General features: G+C 37.7%; 1 protein-coding gene across 1 annotated transcript; it reads right to left on the bottom strand.

The window, feature by feature from the left end:
• Positions 1-1909: 1909 nt before the first annotated feature.
• On the bottom strand, positions 1910-12582 carry LOC121727078 (geranylgeranyl pyrophosphate synthase-like). Its single transcript, XM_042114756.1, has 9 exons — positions 12535-12582; positions 10251-10408; positions 8927-9071; positions 6795-6915; positions 4698-4837; positions 4568-4603; positions 4233-4332; positions 3723-3850; positions 1910-1996 (listed from the first exon to the last, which is right to left on the bottom strand). Exons 1-9 carry the CDS (start codon positions 12580-12582, stop codon positions 1910-1912), a joined length of 963 nt encoding a protein of 320 aa, XP_041970690.1.
• Between the last annotated feature and the right edge of the window lie 5494 nt (positions 12583-18076).

The following is an 18076-nucleotide window of genomic DNA, read 5'->3' as shown; positions in this document are numbered from 1 at the left end:
ACGCCGTGAATTTGGAAGCCGTCCGAGGGATTAATAGCTTTCATTAATGCCTGTTTCGTTTCAGTTGACGATTTTAATTCGGCAGATTTTTCCTGCGTCGGATATGCTATGACGCACGGGAGCGGTTTGCGCATCTCGACTGGCGGTACCGACTTAGCAAGTTTGAACTTTAACGCGTCGGCATAAGAGGCATTTTGTGCTGCGGGGGCTGATTGTACGGCGTGAGATGCATTTTTAGTTGCTATCAAGTCTCGCTCAATATTTGCGACTTTGTTCTCCAGTGACGAATTTTTAAGTGCCAAAAGTGAAATAATGGTAGTTAATTTTTGTGTCATATTCATTATTTCAGCTTTATTAGTGGAGTTGTTGCGACGCGATATGGTGTCGTTGGCAAACTCGTTTATTTTAGCTAGGTACGAGGAAGCTTCCCTAACTAATTCATAATAATTGCATGAATCATCGGATACGCGGCTTGTGTCTAGCAGTGATATTACGGGGGATAGTGGCTCGTCCCTAGTGGGTTGGTGTCGCTTCTCGACAGGTGATAGCGAAGAAGGTGATAAGTCTGACAATAAACGTTTGCTAGACAAAGTGGGTGGTGAGCGAGAAATTATGTCACTTTTACTAAATGGATTAGTGTTCTTATCTGGTGGAATATTGTTATGGCGCGACATTGTGTAAAGTTGAAGTTGAAAACGGCAATTACACTATTTATCGAAGTTAAATATAATATAGGTAATCCGCAATAGGTGATAATATTAATCAGCTGTTCAACCTGTTCGGCCGGCGCTGCGCTGCGCGCGCGCTACCGACACTCACAATATTTTGTCTACCTTCAGCCGCCAACAAAAAAAGAACAATGAAATTTACTTACCAAGTTAAATCCAACAAAATACGGGCAAATGTGTTTCAAAAACTTACAGTAAATGTAGATTGCACCTTTACCTAGCTATTTACACACACTCAGTACGCATTTATCGATTTAAACCACTAAAAAATATTTTTAATCCCGGAGCGCACGTCAGGCGATGTTAACCGTTCGGGGGCCGCGGGGGAGGAGGACCGAGCCTCCTTAAAATTGTTGCAGAACGGTCACTTCGCGGCGGTGGGTAGAGCGGGGGTGACGCAGGGGGTGGCGCACGCGCCGGCGCGTAGTGTCCATTACTAATTGTGGTGTTTTTAGGGTTTCGCAGCCAAATGGCAAAAACTGATTTAGGATAACTTTCGGATGCTATTTCTTAACATTTTAGTACTAAGTGATTATAAAAGAAAAAAATCGTGTGTTTTGATTTTCAATAAGGATCAATAAATCGAAATATGGCCGAAAGGTTTAATTGCACCCTGTTAATACATCGCAGAGGTGGAACTGACTCATGCATACATCCTTTTTATTAAAGCTAGCATGTCAGCAAAAATAGTTCGATAGGATTATAGATCGAAAGTTTTAATAGCCAAACAAGAAATGATCGAGGTTTATAAATTGAGGATACAACAAAATAATAAATTAAAATGCGTTACATTTATTTAGAATTTATAAGCTTATAAATAAATATTAAGTACTAGCTGTCCCGGTGAACTTCGTGTCACTTTAAAACCTTCCCTGGACTTCTACGAATATTTTAAGACTAAAATCAGCCCAATCCGTCCAGTCGTTTTCGAGTTTTAGTGCGACTAACACATTTGAAAAAAAAAAAAAAAAAAAAAAATATATATATATATATATATATATATATATATATATATATATATATATATATATATATATATATATATATATATATATATATATATATATATATATATATATATATATATATAGATATTATGTTACATTTTCTTAAATTTTCTACTATTTTTAACAACGTATACTTTATAACAATAATAATAATTTTCATCTTCATATTATTATTCATTTGCTATAGTATGTACGTTCATCCCAACTTTGCAGATCGCACATCAATGCCTCAAAAACCGGATTTCCACCCAATCTTCGAATCTGAAACACATAAAAAGACAGACATTTAAAGAAAAAAATTATAAAATGCCGATTTTCAAACCTACCGCTCACAATTTCAATTAAATTCAGTCCAGCCGTTTTGGAGGGAAAATTTTATATAAGTTTAGGAAGTATTATTATTAACAGCCGTTAGTGTCCCACTGCTGGGCAAAGGCCTCCCCTGCCTCCTTCCACGTGTCTCTATTCTTCGCTGTATTTGGCCACAGGAAGGAATTTTAAAACAGAAAGGAAAATTAGGAAGTATAAAAAAATATATTTAAATTCCGTTTCCCCACCCTGTGCTGCTAATAAGCCCTAACAGTAGACTGTGGAATTAATGATTTTGATAAAGGGGATAAATATTTCGTCTCTCTTATTCCTGCATTGCTATGTAATCCTGTGGAATTAAACAAGCTAACGTTACACTTGTGCGGTAACGTTACATATTTTTTGCGACAAAGAAAGAGACAAGTACTGCCTGTGTCCGACAGCATTACGATTGCTATATACTGTTAGAGAAATTTATTCATAGGCAACTGGCGGACCTGCGTAAGTTGGTTGCGTTATTGCAAACACAACCGATAGGTAAGTGTCTAAACACACATGATTACGTTCGCAATGACAAACGAATACAAAATACGGACGGAACGCGATGGAATAGTGCGTCATCGGTACCTAATTTAAAATAAATTGCGGGCGTAATAATGCGGAATTTACGCCACGTAACTTCGGCCTAGTTTGCTGTTAGTGTTTAGACACTAATAGTAGGGGAGGTAGTGCTATCGTTTGCTAAGTCATTTTATACCGACGAAATTTTTATCCAGCGGTAGCTTAATATTTATCAATCAATATAATCAGCGTCAGTCGCCGCACCCGTGGTGGGATGTTAACGGAGAGTATTTCAAAGTTGTAAAAAAAATAATTGCGAAAAGTGATTTTATACCGAATGAAAATTTTATGGATGATTATTGAGGCCATGCTTAACCAAAAATGCACCATCAGCTGTATCGCAGACGGGGGATTCAACGTCAGTCGCGTTACTGAACTATCTTAAAAAAAATTAAATATAAAGTCATTTCATACCGTACAAAATTTATACAGGTGAATCTTGATACCTTTTTAATAATAAAGACCACCGTCAGTTGTTAATATGCGGGTGGAAAGCCCGTCAGCCAGCGATATAAGCTATAACCAATATAGCCCTACTTCGCGCTCAATGTATCCTAGGGCGTCGCGTAGACGACATTTCCACCTGCAAATATTCAGCTGACGGCGATTTTCGTTTGAATTAACCATAAAATTGTCTCATATAGCAATTTTAAGTAATTATTCGCGAGCGATTTGAAAGCGACGTGACTGCGCAGCGCACACGCCGCCGCGATGACGCCGCGATTGCGCGGCGTGCACGCAGCTTGCCTTAGGCGTTTTGGACACTCAGCAGCAAAATGGATTCTGACGTCACTCCCTAGACGAGTATACTATATATAATAATAATCTGTGTAGACGAGTGTACAAAATGGCGTCCACACCACGCCGCGACGACGCTGCGCTGTCGCGACATGCACGCGGCGCAATCGCGGCGTGTGCACTGCGCAGTCGCGTCGCTTTCAAATCGCTCGCTAATCGCCAGTGTGATAAGACACTAACAGCTAACATTGGATTGACATAGTCGGACCAAATGACGTAGACCCGTCAACTGCCTATAAGTCAATTTCTTCGATGGTACCTCGGTCAAAATATCAGCCTCCAGCTCGTGCAGCAGCTCCCTCGTCTTGGCGATACTACCGCTGGCCTCCAGGAGCGACAACAGGTACTTCTTTACTTGAATGTCGCGTGTGCGCATCTTCAGTATACCTGTGACAAAAATACTTACTATCTTCTTAAGCAAAAAACAATTACAAATTTACATGTCGTACGTTTTACTCTTCCTGACAGGGTGACTAAGGCTACTTACAGACGAACGGCTGCACTTGTCGACGGCACGCGTCGACAAGTGCCGTTCGTCTATAAGCGCTCTAACAATACCGGTGCTGAGGCTGGCACGAGGTCAAGAAAAAATATCTGCATTAAAATAGATCTGCATGATGTTATAACGATAATAGCAAAATTGTTTCGGACTTTTCATAGAAGTACCTTTTCGACCACGTGACTATACCTTTTTATTTTTGTTGATTTGTGTATTTTTTTAGATGATGCTCTAATTGTACAGTGGTCACATTGATAGTATATATTTTACCTAAGATGACTTCTCGATGTGGCCCCTTCAGCGCGTGTATGACGGGTGCGCTAAATTTACCCTCAGTGAAGTCGTCGCAGAACGTCAGCGTGGAAAGTCCCTGAAATGTGGAAATTAGATTATAAAATATATCATCGGTAAATAAATTCAAAGGCAGGCACCTACGATATTTGCTCGTTTTACTGCTTATCCCTAGTCAAGTCAAGTCAAGTTGTCGAAAAACCCGACCAAATTATGTAGTTCTACCCTATCTGATCTACTTACCTATAAATCAATTTTTCTGATAGTACATAATATAAAATGTAGAAAGGAAATAAATATTATTTATTAGTTACCGTAAGCTCCGATATTCGCGCTCCCTCTTCAACAGCCTACAATAAAATGTTTTTGACTAATTAATGAATTACCTTAGTGGAATAATCAGGTAAAAAGCTTTGACAGTATAATAATAATAATAATTGTTACCTCCGGTTTCTTCAAGTCCACATACTCATCCCGCAACTGATAGTAAATTGAGAACATTTTCGCCAAATATTCGTAACTTGTTTTGTTCTCGCTAAACAGTTGCATGAGCTCAGGTAAAAAAATCAATTCACTCCCTGATTCTGAAATAATAAACGTTACAATATTTCAGATTATTATTAAGATTCAACTTACACTGCGGCATAGCCGTAATATAAACAAACATACCTTTTACCTAATATAAAGTACGTATAGGGACAAAAACATAATAATCAGAGTTTTATTTTTTTTTAAATAAGGGGGCAAACGAGCAAACGGGTCACCTGATGGAAAGCAATGCCCATGGACACGTCTAGCAGCATCAGAAGAGCTGCAGGTGCGTTGCCGGCCTTTTAAGAGGGAATAGGGTATAAGGGGAGGGTAGGGAAGGGAATAGGGGAGGGTAGGGAAGGGAATAGGGTAATAGGGGAGGGTAGGGAAGAGAATAGGGGAGGGTAGGGATGGAGGTAGGAGAGGGTAGAGAAGGGATAAGGGTAGGATAAGGGGATTGGGCCTCCGGTAAACTCACTCACTCGCCGAAACACAGCGAAACGGTGTTTCACGCCGGTTTTCTGTGAACCCGTGGTATTTCTCCGGTCGAGGCGGCCCATTCGTGCCGAAGCATGGCTCTCCCACGTCACAAATTTTTTTACAATACAATTTGAAAATATCGTAGAGGTAATATATAATAAAACAATTTGAAAATAATAATAACTCCCACACCGATTTCGGTGATGGTGGCCGGTTTTATTGTAAACCGGGGGGCCAGTTACGCAGGAGTAATTTTATAGTGCCCAATGTGATCGGCCTTCATTGTCCTAACCAAACTTGGAAATAACATGTTTCCAACGCGGAAATCGAACCCACGACCTCCAAGTCAAGAGCCACGCTCTAAACTACTGGACCGAGTCGGAGTGGACGGAGGCAGCATTTGAGAGACGCGACCATGACAACGACTCTAATTTCCTTTAATAAATTACATACTTACTATGCAGGAATTTTAATTAGTTAACCAATTGCTACATCGTGTGCGCCAAAGAAATCACATCCTGGCGTAAGTTTTGCAGTGATGTAACGTAATTTTCTTTGTCTAGATCTTGAAATCAGTTTGCTTTACATTGTGCATGAAAAGCTCATTCGACATTATTGGATACTTTTCTACCTATTATTAATACAGTAAGTAGAGTTAAATTAAGAGGGCGACTAACCCCTAAAATTTAACAACGTCCTTCTCTCTTCACACTCACGCCCGTCTTTCATATACCAGGTGAAAAAGAACGACGCGGATTCATCGCCAAATTAGTTTTTTCTCAATAACTCGATAAATATACAACATTTTAAAAATCTGCTAGGTCGATCTCTCAATGATAGAATTTTATACAATGTGTTAAAATATTAACTTAGTTCAATGCACGGTTATGGCAATAAATGAAAAATTCGTGAAAATTAGATGCATCTTTGTGATTTTTTTCTATCGAGAAAATTTTAAGATATCGTGTTTTTGCTCAGATCGAATTCTCAGAAATATAATGTAGTATCTTATTTTAGAAAATAAAACAATTCGGAGCTTATTTTCAAGTATAAAAATGAACTATAAAATCGACACTTTAGGGTTAGTCGCCCCCTTAAAGCACATTCAGAAAGAGGGAGGCGGGGTTTTGGTCACAACTCACAGGGGATTATAAGAATTACTGATCAGAAAAATTCAGACGCCCCGCCGGAACCGTACTCTGCTCATATGTTTTATTACTCCATATTCTATCAGAATTTTCACGTGTCTGAGGTCCGGTTCCGATGAGTCTCAGATGCCGTCGATCGGATGGTAGAATTTTTTTTGATCAGAAATTCGAACCGCGCACTATACATTTTGTACTAGACCCCGCTCATCTATCAGAAATTTAACTCAGAATTTAGAAATCTAACTTAGGGCGTTTGTGCACTATATGGAATTTTACCGTCCAGCGTTCATAACTTTCACATTTGCCATATCAAAACGTAAGAAATCGGGACGCCGCGCCGCGCCGGATGGTAAAATTCCGTGTAGTGCACAAACGCCCTTACGGTTGATGGCCATTTGGAAATAGTCGTCGAGTGTGACGTCACATTGATGGTCTCTCCAGTAGATCGCCGCTCCGGCTCCTCGGACCAGTCTGAGATAAGCGTTACAGAAAACTTCCACACACTGAAATGAATATGATCGTAGTGTCAAACTTTTAGAACTTTTAGATCTTGGGCCGTAGCCAAAGTCCCTTTCGTTAAAAACGATAAAGAAATTCGGTATCAAAATGTATGGGATTTGACATTAGTCTTCGCAAGCGAAATGTTATTTAGTGATGACTTATGTCAATACATTTTGATAACGAATTTCGTCATCGTTTTTCATTCGTTTTCGTCGCCATCGTCATTTGTAAAAATCATAATATTTTCAAGAGATTAAAGGTATTTTTTTAAAGCATCGAAATAGTCCATTGGTTTAAGTATAATTTTTTTATTAGCAAATGGCGGAAATTTTTTTTTTTAGTTAATACATGTTCTTCATTGATATTAAAGCTATTACGTGATAATAAATGAAACAAATTTTTTTTGACAATATTACTTGGATTTCCAGTTTTTTGTTCAAATTAAAAAATGATTAGGTATATTATTTCATACGTGGGAGAGCCATGCTTTGGCACGAATGGGCCGGCTCGATCGGATAAATACCACGTTCTCACAGAAAACCGGCGTGAAACAACGCTTGCGCTGTGTTTCGCCGAGTGAGTGAGTTTACCGGAGGCCCAATCCCCTAACCCCTACCCTATTCCCTTCCCTACCCTCAACTATTCCCTTCCCTTCCCTACCCTCCCCTATTACCCTATGCCCTCTTAAAAGGCCGGCAACGCATTTGCAACTCTTCTGATGCTGCGAGTGTCCATGGGCGACGGAAGTTGCTTTCCATCAGGTGACCCGTTTGCTCGTTTATTTCATAAAAAAAAAATTCTAACTTTTATGGCGTGATCTTGTTAAGTATGTTTATATCAAGGGCTCCACGATGTGAAAAATTTTAACGATTATTTTTCCGACCCAAATATCGACCAATAGAATTGCACCATTCGACGTCACGTGGTACAACCTACATGGTATTATACTGATAATTTTTTGAAAATTTTCTCTGGTAGTTGCTATATATAAAAAACAAATTCTAATTCTATTGGCCGACATTTGGGACGGAAAAATAATCCCCCGAATACCACACGAGCTTCAAAATTATCTGGCATTTCCCTCAAGGTTCCCTGCAAACAAATAAAGTCGTCAAGTTTTTCAGGAAAAATCACTCGCGCTTCGCGCTCGTGATTTTTTAACCTGAAAAACTTGACTCCTTCATTTGTTTGCAGGGAACCTATCGGGAAATACCCGATAATTTTGAAGCTCTTGTGGTATTATAAGTGAAAATTATTTAAACATTTTTTTTAAGTGCAATGAGGACGGAAGTTCGAAAAAATTTCGTTAGTTAACATATTTTGTCTTATTTGTTGAAAAATTAACTTTAAGTTAAATTTCCAACGGGAGCAAATTCTTTGAAGTTTTCGGAATACACCACAAGTTTTTGAAATTTTTAAATTAATATTTAATACCTTTAAAAAAATAGGTAATCAGTGTGACGTTCTCGGTTTTGAAGCCGCGTGCGCTACTTAAAAATGCCACGCGGAGGCTTACTTTCAGCGTTAAATTAGAATTATAAATAATAGAGATAGAATTCCGGGAGTCTGGAGTTTTCTTATGAAAATTTCCTCCTCTTTAAGAATCTTTATTTTTAAATTTCTTAAATGTTAATAGTTTTGGAGTTTTTAACAAAAAACTTAATACCTTTTTTGCAACCTAATTTGATTATAACTTTTGCAATTTTTGTATGCTAATACACACTTCCGATACATTTTTCTAGACGTCTTCCCGAATCTAATGAGCTATCGCACGTATTTTTATGACCCTTATCTCTATATTTCGCCATTCGCAACTTATCGCTCAGACTATTAATTATATATGTCTACTTCAATAATTAATAATAATATTAAAATAAAATAAAAATTTAAAGGGGGCTCCCATACAAAAATACAAATTTTGGTATATTTTTGCTCTATAATAGTACGGAACCCTTCATGCGCGAGTCCGACTCGCACTTGGCCGATTTTTTTTATTATGGTGGTAAAGAATACCTTGGGGTGACCTAGTTGTGTGATGTCCTTCAGAGCTAGGAACTGCAGATGTATACTGGTGTTGATAGTAAGCGCTTTCCCGAACACCCTGTGTGCGGTGGGCCGCGAGCGTCTGTACAGCGACTCGTCTTGAACGTCATCTTGCCTGAAAATAAAAATAAAAACTTTAATAAATATCTTTCAAAAAATACTTATCTAAACGGCCCACTTCCGCTCTTTAAGGGCGTTGAGCGTGTGCCCGCCGCTGCTGTCCGTCGCGGGCGCCCGCGCCGTGCGCTCGCCATAGTTAAGAGGATACACCAGGGGCTAGAGAAATGAAAAAAGAGTACGTGTAATATCTATAGCTGTCTCCCTTACCTCAAGCCTATACCGCAGAACGCGATAGAGACAACTGCAGAAAATCAACGATTCGTTGTCCCCTGATTCCTTCTCCAAAACTTAACCGATTTAAGTAGTTCTTTCCTCAAAGATTAAAAAAAGGGTTGAGCTGTGTTCCTATGTTTTGCTTTTTTTTGTATAATCTAGCCAAATCTATTTTCTGGACGTTTGAACACAGCGGAAAATCTTGCCATTTTTTTGGGTTTTTGAACGTTCATATCTTATTTAATAATTAAATTATGAAAAAAAAGAAAACATAGGGACATTGTACTACGAATCTTCGAATCTTTCTTTATTTTCTGAACCATTACATAACATAACATTTTTACAATATTTTTCAAAAGTATTGTACTAGTGGCCGTAGATATTCAGGAAAAAAATTATAACTCTACTAGCATTATCCAGGGAGGAAACAGGGGACAACGTTTGTATGGAAAAAAGGGCGGTGTGGACTCCTCTTAAATAGTGCGACGGGCACGGCTGACCCGCTCAACGTGCAACGACAGGCTCCTCATAGAAAACAAGCAATCTAAAACATATCCAACACGGTTTTTTACTTTAACGCGGCGTCACCTTAAGATGACTTAGACTTCTCAAGCGATACTATGTATTACAATAATGAAGATAAAGTTTAAAATCATATTATGACGCTGAAAGTGCTCGCCTCGCCGCTGCCATTCCGTGTAGCGCGGCCTTAAACGTAGGATTTCATAGCGAGCATCTACTTATATGCATTGAATTTCATACATCTGCATCTTTTTGTCACTTTGTCGCGGCGGCACAGTCGCGGCGTCACTGAAAAAACGCTCGCTTCGAAAGGCTACCTTTAATCGTTAAAAGTTTACAACACGGTCACATTAACTTGACGCATCGCTGGAATGCAATAACATGCGAGCTCCGAAATGACGTCATCAAACCGTGCGTCTAGTTAGTGTGTTATACTTACATAGCGAATGAGTTGTTTAGCTTGACCAAAATTTTCTGTATCGGTTGTAGTTTGTCCTCCGGTATTTTTAGCCAATAATTGTATGCCTCGGGCAGCTTAGAAACTACAAATCCATAGATACGTAACGGAACTAAATATTCATACGGTTCGAGCAGCTTCTGAAATATTAATTAATAGATATACTGTGGTAAATAACTGAAGAGTTAAACGTGACATAAAAACAAATCTTATAATTAACAAAAAATTAAAACCGACTTCCAAGGTAAAAACAATAATAACATCTTTATAATATGAACTAAAAAGTATTAAATAATTTTTCCTATTTAATAGTGCCTTTTTCCGAATTCGGCTAAACCTCAACTATTTCTGTACTCAATCTTCATCATTTTGAAGTCGGTACCAGATAGCTGAATCTTTAGTTCTCTGACAGAATATTTGAAACTTTTGGAACTGGCACCGACTTCAAAATTATGAAGATTGAGTACAGAAATAGTTGAGGTTTAGCCGAATTCGGAAAAAGGCACTATTAGATAGGAAAAATTATTTAATACTTTTTAGTTCATATTATAAGGGTGTTATTATTGTTTTTTTTACCTTGGAAGTCGGTTTTAATTTTTTGTTAAAAATAATAATTTCACTCTTTTTAGTTACCTAGTAAACCATCGCGTATATTTAATATTCTACGTATCTTAATTCTTATTACAATTTGTTAAGAGTCAGACGTCGTGCTCACAAATATCAGGTAGATAATTTTAAACAATACATTTAAACAAATCGAAGTGAACAGTAAACACGTGCTAGCCGCTAGGCAATTATTGTACCTATAAACTATGTACCTATATTTATTCGACAAACTACTACAAAAGAAAGTCGACGGAGCCCGCTACGCGGGGCTCCTATTTCTAGGTGTTGTGGTCTAAGTTCCAACCTAACCTAACCTATTTTTGGACTTTCTGGATTGTGTTTGTTTTTGTTTTGGCGGGGGGCTGCGCCTCCCGAGAAAATTTTTGTCTTTTTTCCATAGTGCCCCGTTTCCTTTAGTCCAACCCAAATGTGTGCCTTACGCTCTGAAGTAAAGGTTGAATTTGTTACTTATGTTCAATTTTGTGGTACTTGAAATATTATGTATTTTGAAACAACATTATGTATATTTTTTTTGTATTAAAATCGCTTTGAAAGGTACCAAATAGATTTTTTTATGAAATAAGGGGACAAACGAGCAAACGGGTCACCTGATGGAAAGCAACTTCCGTCGCCCATGGACACTCGCAGCATCAGAAGAGCTGCAAGTGCGTTGCCGGCCTTTTAATAGGGAACAGGATAATAGGGGAGGGTTGGGAAGGGAAGGGAATAGGGGAGAGTAGGGAAATGAATAGGGGATTGGGCCTCCGGTAAACTCACTCACTCGGCGAAACACAGCGCAAGCGCTGTTTCACGCCGGCTTTCTGTGAGAACGTGGTATTTCTCCGGTCGAGCCCATTCGTGCCGAAGCATGGCTCTCCCACGTATTTTAGGATAAGGACATAAAGTGATGACTGATGATATTTTATGGTGTTGTGTGTATTTTGTATTCATATACAACCATGTGAGTTGTGACATTGGTGACCCTGACATGGTAGTGATGATGATGATGATGATGATGATTATGAATGTAATTTGCATAGTAACATATGCTTTCAGTTCTTAAAACAACGCCTAAACCCCCAAACTTGTATCTATAAGGAATCCGGAGTTCTCTTAGTATCTTCGGAACCATAGTATAAGGTATAATCTTGCGTTTTGGTAGCATATGCTTAGGATGCTTCTCATAAAACCAAAATCACCATATATTTCCAAACAAAGTGAAAATGGGACCAAATATGAGTGAAATCTAATATAACAAAACAAAAATTTTGAAAATAGGTTCACAAACGGCGGAGTAGTGGTCGAACATACAAAAAAAATAAATATCCACAGCCGAATATACAGGGTGTAACAAAAACAAGTGATAATAATTTAGGGTGTGTACGTGTTCCGTGTAGAGAGTTCACTGTGAAAGTAGCAGCGCTGAAAGACCAAAAATTTTTTTCACTTTTGTATGGGGAAACTCGTGACGCTCGGGCCCTTGCCCATACAAAAGTGAAAAAAAATTTTGGTCTTTCATCGCTGCTACTTTCACAGTGAAATCTCTACAGGGAACACGTACACACCCTAAAGTATTATCACTTGTTTTTGTTACACCCTGTATAACCTCCTCGTTTTTTGGAAGTCGTTAAAAATCCAACTACTGCTTAAAAATTCTTACCTTCTCCATCTCCTCCTCATCGTAAGATTTTTTGGTCCACTTAGTCATTCCTCTGAGACTCTACTAATGACAAGACCAACTGATGCTGTATGTCGTTCCAACGCCACTATTTTCTCTTTTTTTCTCGGGAGACACAATATGAGCTGTATCTCACGCAGTACTGCCTGTTCTGTCCTCCTTTTATGTTGTAATCTATTTAAATGGCAAACGGCAATTTGACGGGCGCAAAAGCGAGTGGTCAATTTGCATAAAATTGGTACTTATTCATTAAATTTGTGCAATTACACAAAACTATTAAAATTAATTACATACTTCTTTGAAGCAAAATGTGCATTACTAGCAATACTTGCATTAAATTGCTCATAATTTCAGAATTTTAATTTGATGATGATATTTTAATACAAAAAGTGATTCCAAAATTTTGTAAAGAAATGTTACATGTTTGTGATTCTCAAAAACTATTCGATAAGTACTCGCTTTAACTATTACAACTCATGGGTTTTTATTATACCTAATCTTGTATCTTTAATCGAGCAATTCTGTATATATACGAGCTTTGTCCCGCGGCTTCGCTCGCGTTAAGAACTATTATTATATACAAACTTTCATCCCCTATTTGAACCCCTTGGGGTTGAAATTTATCAAAATCCTTTCTTAGTGGATGCCTACGTTATAACATCTACCTGCATGCCAAATTTCAGCCCGATCCGTCCAGTGGTTTGGGTTGTGCGTTGATGTGACTATGTCAATCAGTCAGTCACCTTTAAGTTTTATATAATTATATATAGATATAGATATAGATATAGATATAGATATAGATATAGATATAGATATAGATATAGATATAGATATAGATATAGATATAGATATAGATATAGATATAGATATAGATATAGATATAGATATAGATATAGATATAGATATAGATATAGATATAGATATAGATATAGATAATTGGAATATCGGAATCGGCTCCAACGATTTTCATGAAAGTTAGTATATAGGGCTTTCGGGGGCGATATATCGATCTAGCTAGGAATCATTTTTAGAAAATGTAATTTTATTCGTGTTTTATCGAATACCTACCGAGCAAAGCTCGGTGAAATAGCTAGTTAATAATTATATTTGATACTAACAAAATACCACAAAAAGTATATTTTATTTTAGTAGCCCTTAAAATTTAAATTACATTTGCTACTTACTTAAACATTGCATTTTTGCTACTTTTCACGGTTTATATCAATTACCTGCAGGAGCCCAAACACTAATTCCGCTCATAGGACTATTCTACACGTCATGTTAAACTTTTGGGGTGAGGAATGGAAACTTCTAAAAGCTAAAACTGGCGGCCGCCATAATATATCCTAAGTCCTAACTCACTCGCCAACTGCGCCCAGCAATGGAAATATCCCTGCTCACCTCCTGCAAGGAGAAGTAACGAGTGTTTTTATCAAAACCCATCCATCATCATCATCGCTCTAATGCTCTCACCGAGGGCAGGTCGAAGGCGCTGGAAATAGACAGAAGCCGTTGCCCTGTGCGATCTACGGGTCCCGCCGGAAACGGTCGATCCCGGACAATTTGCTAACAAATGTCATATTGTTTCATACTAATATTATGATAAATGCGAAAGTGTGTCTGTCTGTCTGTTACCTCTTCACGCCCAAACCGCTGAACCGACTTTGCTGGAAGTTGGTATGGAGATACTTTGAGTCCCGGGAAAGGACATAGACTATTATACCGGAAAAATGTACGGTTCCCGCGCATAAGCAAATTTATGCGCAACGGAGCTGCGGGCATTATCTAGCTACTAATAAATTGTTACGGAAAAACTAGCTCAATTAAATTATGAATAGATTTCCAAGATATTATTTAATTTCATTGAGTATATTATATTATTTGGCGTGGTTTTTAAACACTTAATAAAATTAATCGTTCTTATTTAAACATTGTAATTATTTTTAGGGTTCCGTACCCAAAGGGTAAAAAACCGGCCAAGTGCGTGTCGGGCCACGCGCGATATAGGGTTCCATAGTACCGATAATTTTTGATTGGTCAATGACAGGACATTTATAACGTCCTTACACTACAGGGACCGTGCAGAAACTATAGAGGGCGTCGTAATTCGACAGCAGCGACACGATGCGAGTAAAAGAAGTAACTTTTGAGTGACTTTGGCTTCGCATTCTCTTTGACCCCGGCTAGTTTATAAGTGTTTTTTTATGTTTTAGACTATAGAATGATTTAATACTTACACTCCCAAGTTGCCACATGCGGCCGCGGTATTTCCAAGAATCCGCGATCGAAGGATTAAAGTAAAAGACTAGATGACGCCCGCAACTCCGTTGCGCCAAAAATCATTTATCGCGCAAGAACCGTACATTTTCCCGGAATAAAAAGTATCCTATGTCCTTTCCCGGGGCTCAAAGTAAATCCATACCAAATTTCAGCAAAATTGGTTCAGCGGTTTGGGCGTGAAGTGCTAACAGACAGAAACACTTTCGCATTTATAATATTGAGTATGGATGAGTTTCTAACCGTAAACAAAGAACGAAAGCGTGAATAAAAATGTATAAGGCTTATCTAGTTATCTAAGAAAATATCTGAAAAAGTAATTAGTATCATCCATCAGCATAGAAAGTAAAAACTTGACAAATATTGCAATAAAATAATGAAGATGCAAAAATACTTATAATAATTACTGAAAATGCTTGTGGATTAATAAAATAAAACAAGTTCACTAAAATAAATGCTTTTATTTCATCAACCTTCTGTGATTCGCCCGATACCATCTTTACAACTTTTGTCTGTCACTATTTTCACCCGACTGCCGGGAGGGTTATTAACTAGTGTACCTCATCAGTGCCAACACTATATAAGTATTATTTAAAAAACACACAAAGACTGCACTATTAATCTTTTTCCTACTTGAAGAATCATCCTTTTGAGAACCAACACTTTGACAAGATGGTTCAAGGTCAATACTATCCTCAGTGTTGAATTCCTGGCAGGACTTCTCCAAATTATCCTTACTTTTGATGCAAATTTATGCCAATTAACCCTAGAAGCCCAATCTACGTCGTTTCGACGTATACTCCGACGAAAATCTGCTCTCTCTTTCTCGCGCAAGATCGGATCGCCGCAAACTCCCGAACCAACTTAGTAGCCGCCGAGACGAAACAGGGGACGGAAGTTTCGCTTCGGTAAGCTCCGCCATTTTGTTGTTACACACATGTTGCACGTCGATTCGACGTATGTTTGGGCTTTTTGTAAGTTTTGGTAATAGCTTTGATGATTTATTATTCTGATTTTTATTTAATTATATTTTGTTTTGAGTGGTTTTCCATTCGATATTCACACCATACCATGACGTCCAGTCGGCAGCTCAATCAAGATGAAATTGCTGCTATTTTGGCAAATGAAGATGATGATGAGACACTTGATACAGAATCTGAAGATGAAGATTGTGTTACTCATGAAGATGTTATGAGTGACGTAGAAGATGAAGTGGTGGACTACGTGGAAAATACAAGTCCAGAAAATGGACCAGAAAACCCACAAAATCCTGCATCTTTTCCGGAATTAGTTTAGTTCTTATAGGAAAACTTATAGGTAGCCAATAGCGGTCTTCTATGGTATTTTAACATGGCTTTTGTGAATTCCTATATTAAATATTGTCATAACAAAGTAAGCCAAAGGGAAAAACCAGTTAGTCGTAAAGACTAACTTAACCTAATCTTATGAAGATATTGAGCACACAGTTGACGGAACCGTGGATGGCAAAACATTTGGAGACACCTACTTTGCAGAAGAATTTACGACAAAATTTAACGAATATAATAAAACCTGCACCACAGACAACACCAGGGACATCATGTGTGAGCCTGAACCAAATAAATCGACGATATCGTGGGTTTTGTTCCTATAAAAAAGGCGGATGACCAAATCGCAGTGCTTGAAATGCAAATAAGCGGTATGCGGAGAACATAATATTGACATTTGTGAATAATGTATTTAGAGACTGAATTACATACATTTTCTTATTTATTATTGATAGGAGATGATTTAATTTTTAGGAGAAACATTTAAAAAGTTTATTTATACACAAATTTTATTATTATAAGAAAAAAACCTGAGAGGATCTCATTTTTCTTATTTTTTTTTGTTCTTTTGTCTATTGTAGTATTAATAAAAATTATATATTTTTAAAATTGCATTTTTTCATTCCATTTTAACATACTTTAAATAAATAATCTAAAAAAAAAAGGTGAAATCGAGTGACTTCACTATATACACGTCGTTATGACGTATGATTGGGCTTTATAGCTGGAAAAATATGTTTGGGCTTCTAGGGTTAAATAAGCGGTGCTTATGTATGTACCTATATCAATTTAGATGGAAGCCAGTTTGGATGTTTACTGAAAGAAGCATCGAGGTTATGTTCATATTATGTTCATCAAAAATGAATTTACGTTTATAATCTACAAAATTCAGTGTTTTTACAAGTCTACACATAACATTCATGGAACTTTTTAAATGCTTACGTATGTTTTTACCGGATTTTATCCATTTCTTTCGTTTTTCAATAAGTCAAGGCATGTGAATACTTTTGGCAGGAAAATAGTAAAATCTTACATCGTTCGATTTGCCTTTATTTTCTGTATATACAACAATCACTGAAATAATTCTTGAAAATACTCAAATTTCTCAAGAAATCTTATAATTTTCCGTAGCTTGACTAGAGCTTGACGATAAAATTTTCGTAAAAGTTTCGGCTACTCGTCACTAGTGGCAGTGTCATCGCTCTGCACGGTCCCTACTAACAACATCATCTCAGTTACGTTCAAAGAAATTTGAACGAAAAGTTCCATTATACTTCGTCGAATACATTTTTTTTAGTTGATCGACTATTAATCTACTCAAAAACTTATGAAGTATTCTTAAGCCGTGATAATATTCCTTTTAAATTTAGCATATTTCCTACTCTCGTGAATTTTTGCACATTTCTAGAAGCAACCGTTTAGCTGATAGAAGGGGGGGACACTTGACTATAACGATTTTTTCTACTTTAAAACTTCATATTTCACAAATGGATCCCTAAATCGGAAAATGATCTATGAATACTCGTAATGTTTTTAAAAACCTGTCTATCCAACGACATCCCACACGGTGGGGTAGGCGCGAAAATAAAATCATCCCCATCATGATGTGTAGGGCAGACCTCAAAAAAATTTTTTAAAGATCTTATATACATTTTGTCGGCATGATTAATATGTGAATTTATGCCGAATTACAGCTTAGTAGTAGGTCCGCCTTTGAGCAAAACCGCGGACAGACGACGGACTCCGTCCGACAGACCGAAACTATAAGGGTTCCTTAGTCAACAAGGTTGACTAAGGAACCCTAAAAACGGGACTATGTATTGCTGAGACTTAGATGTCTGTCCGTCTGTCTCTAGGGCCTAGGCTGTGCCTACGGACTACCATTCGTGCGCGAGTCCGACTCGCACTTGGCCGATTAGGCATCGCTATTTAGCGTAGCG

Source organism: Aricia agestis, chromosome 5, assembly GCF_905147365.1.
Source record: "Aricia agestis chromosome 5, ilAriAges1.1, whole genome shotgun sequence".
Lineage (NCBI taxonomy): Eukaryota > Metazoa > Arthropoda > Insecta > Lepidoptera > Lycaenidae > Aricia > Aricia agestis.
The sequence above is the reverse complement of the archived record's forward strand: the minus strand, read 5'-3'. Positions and strand labels throughout refer to the sequence as shown.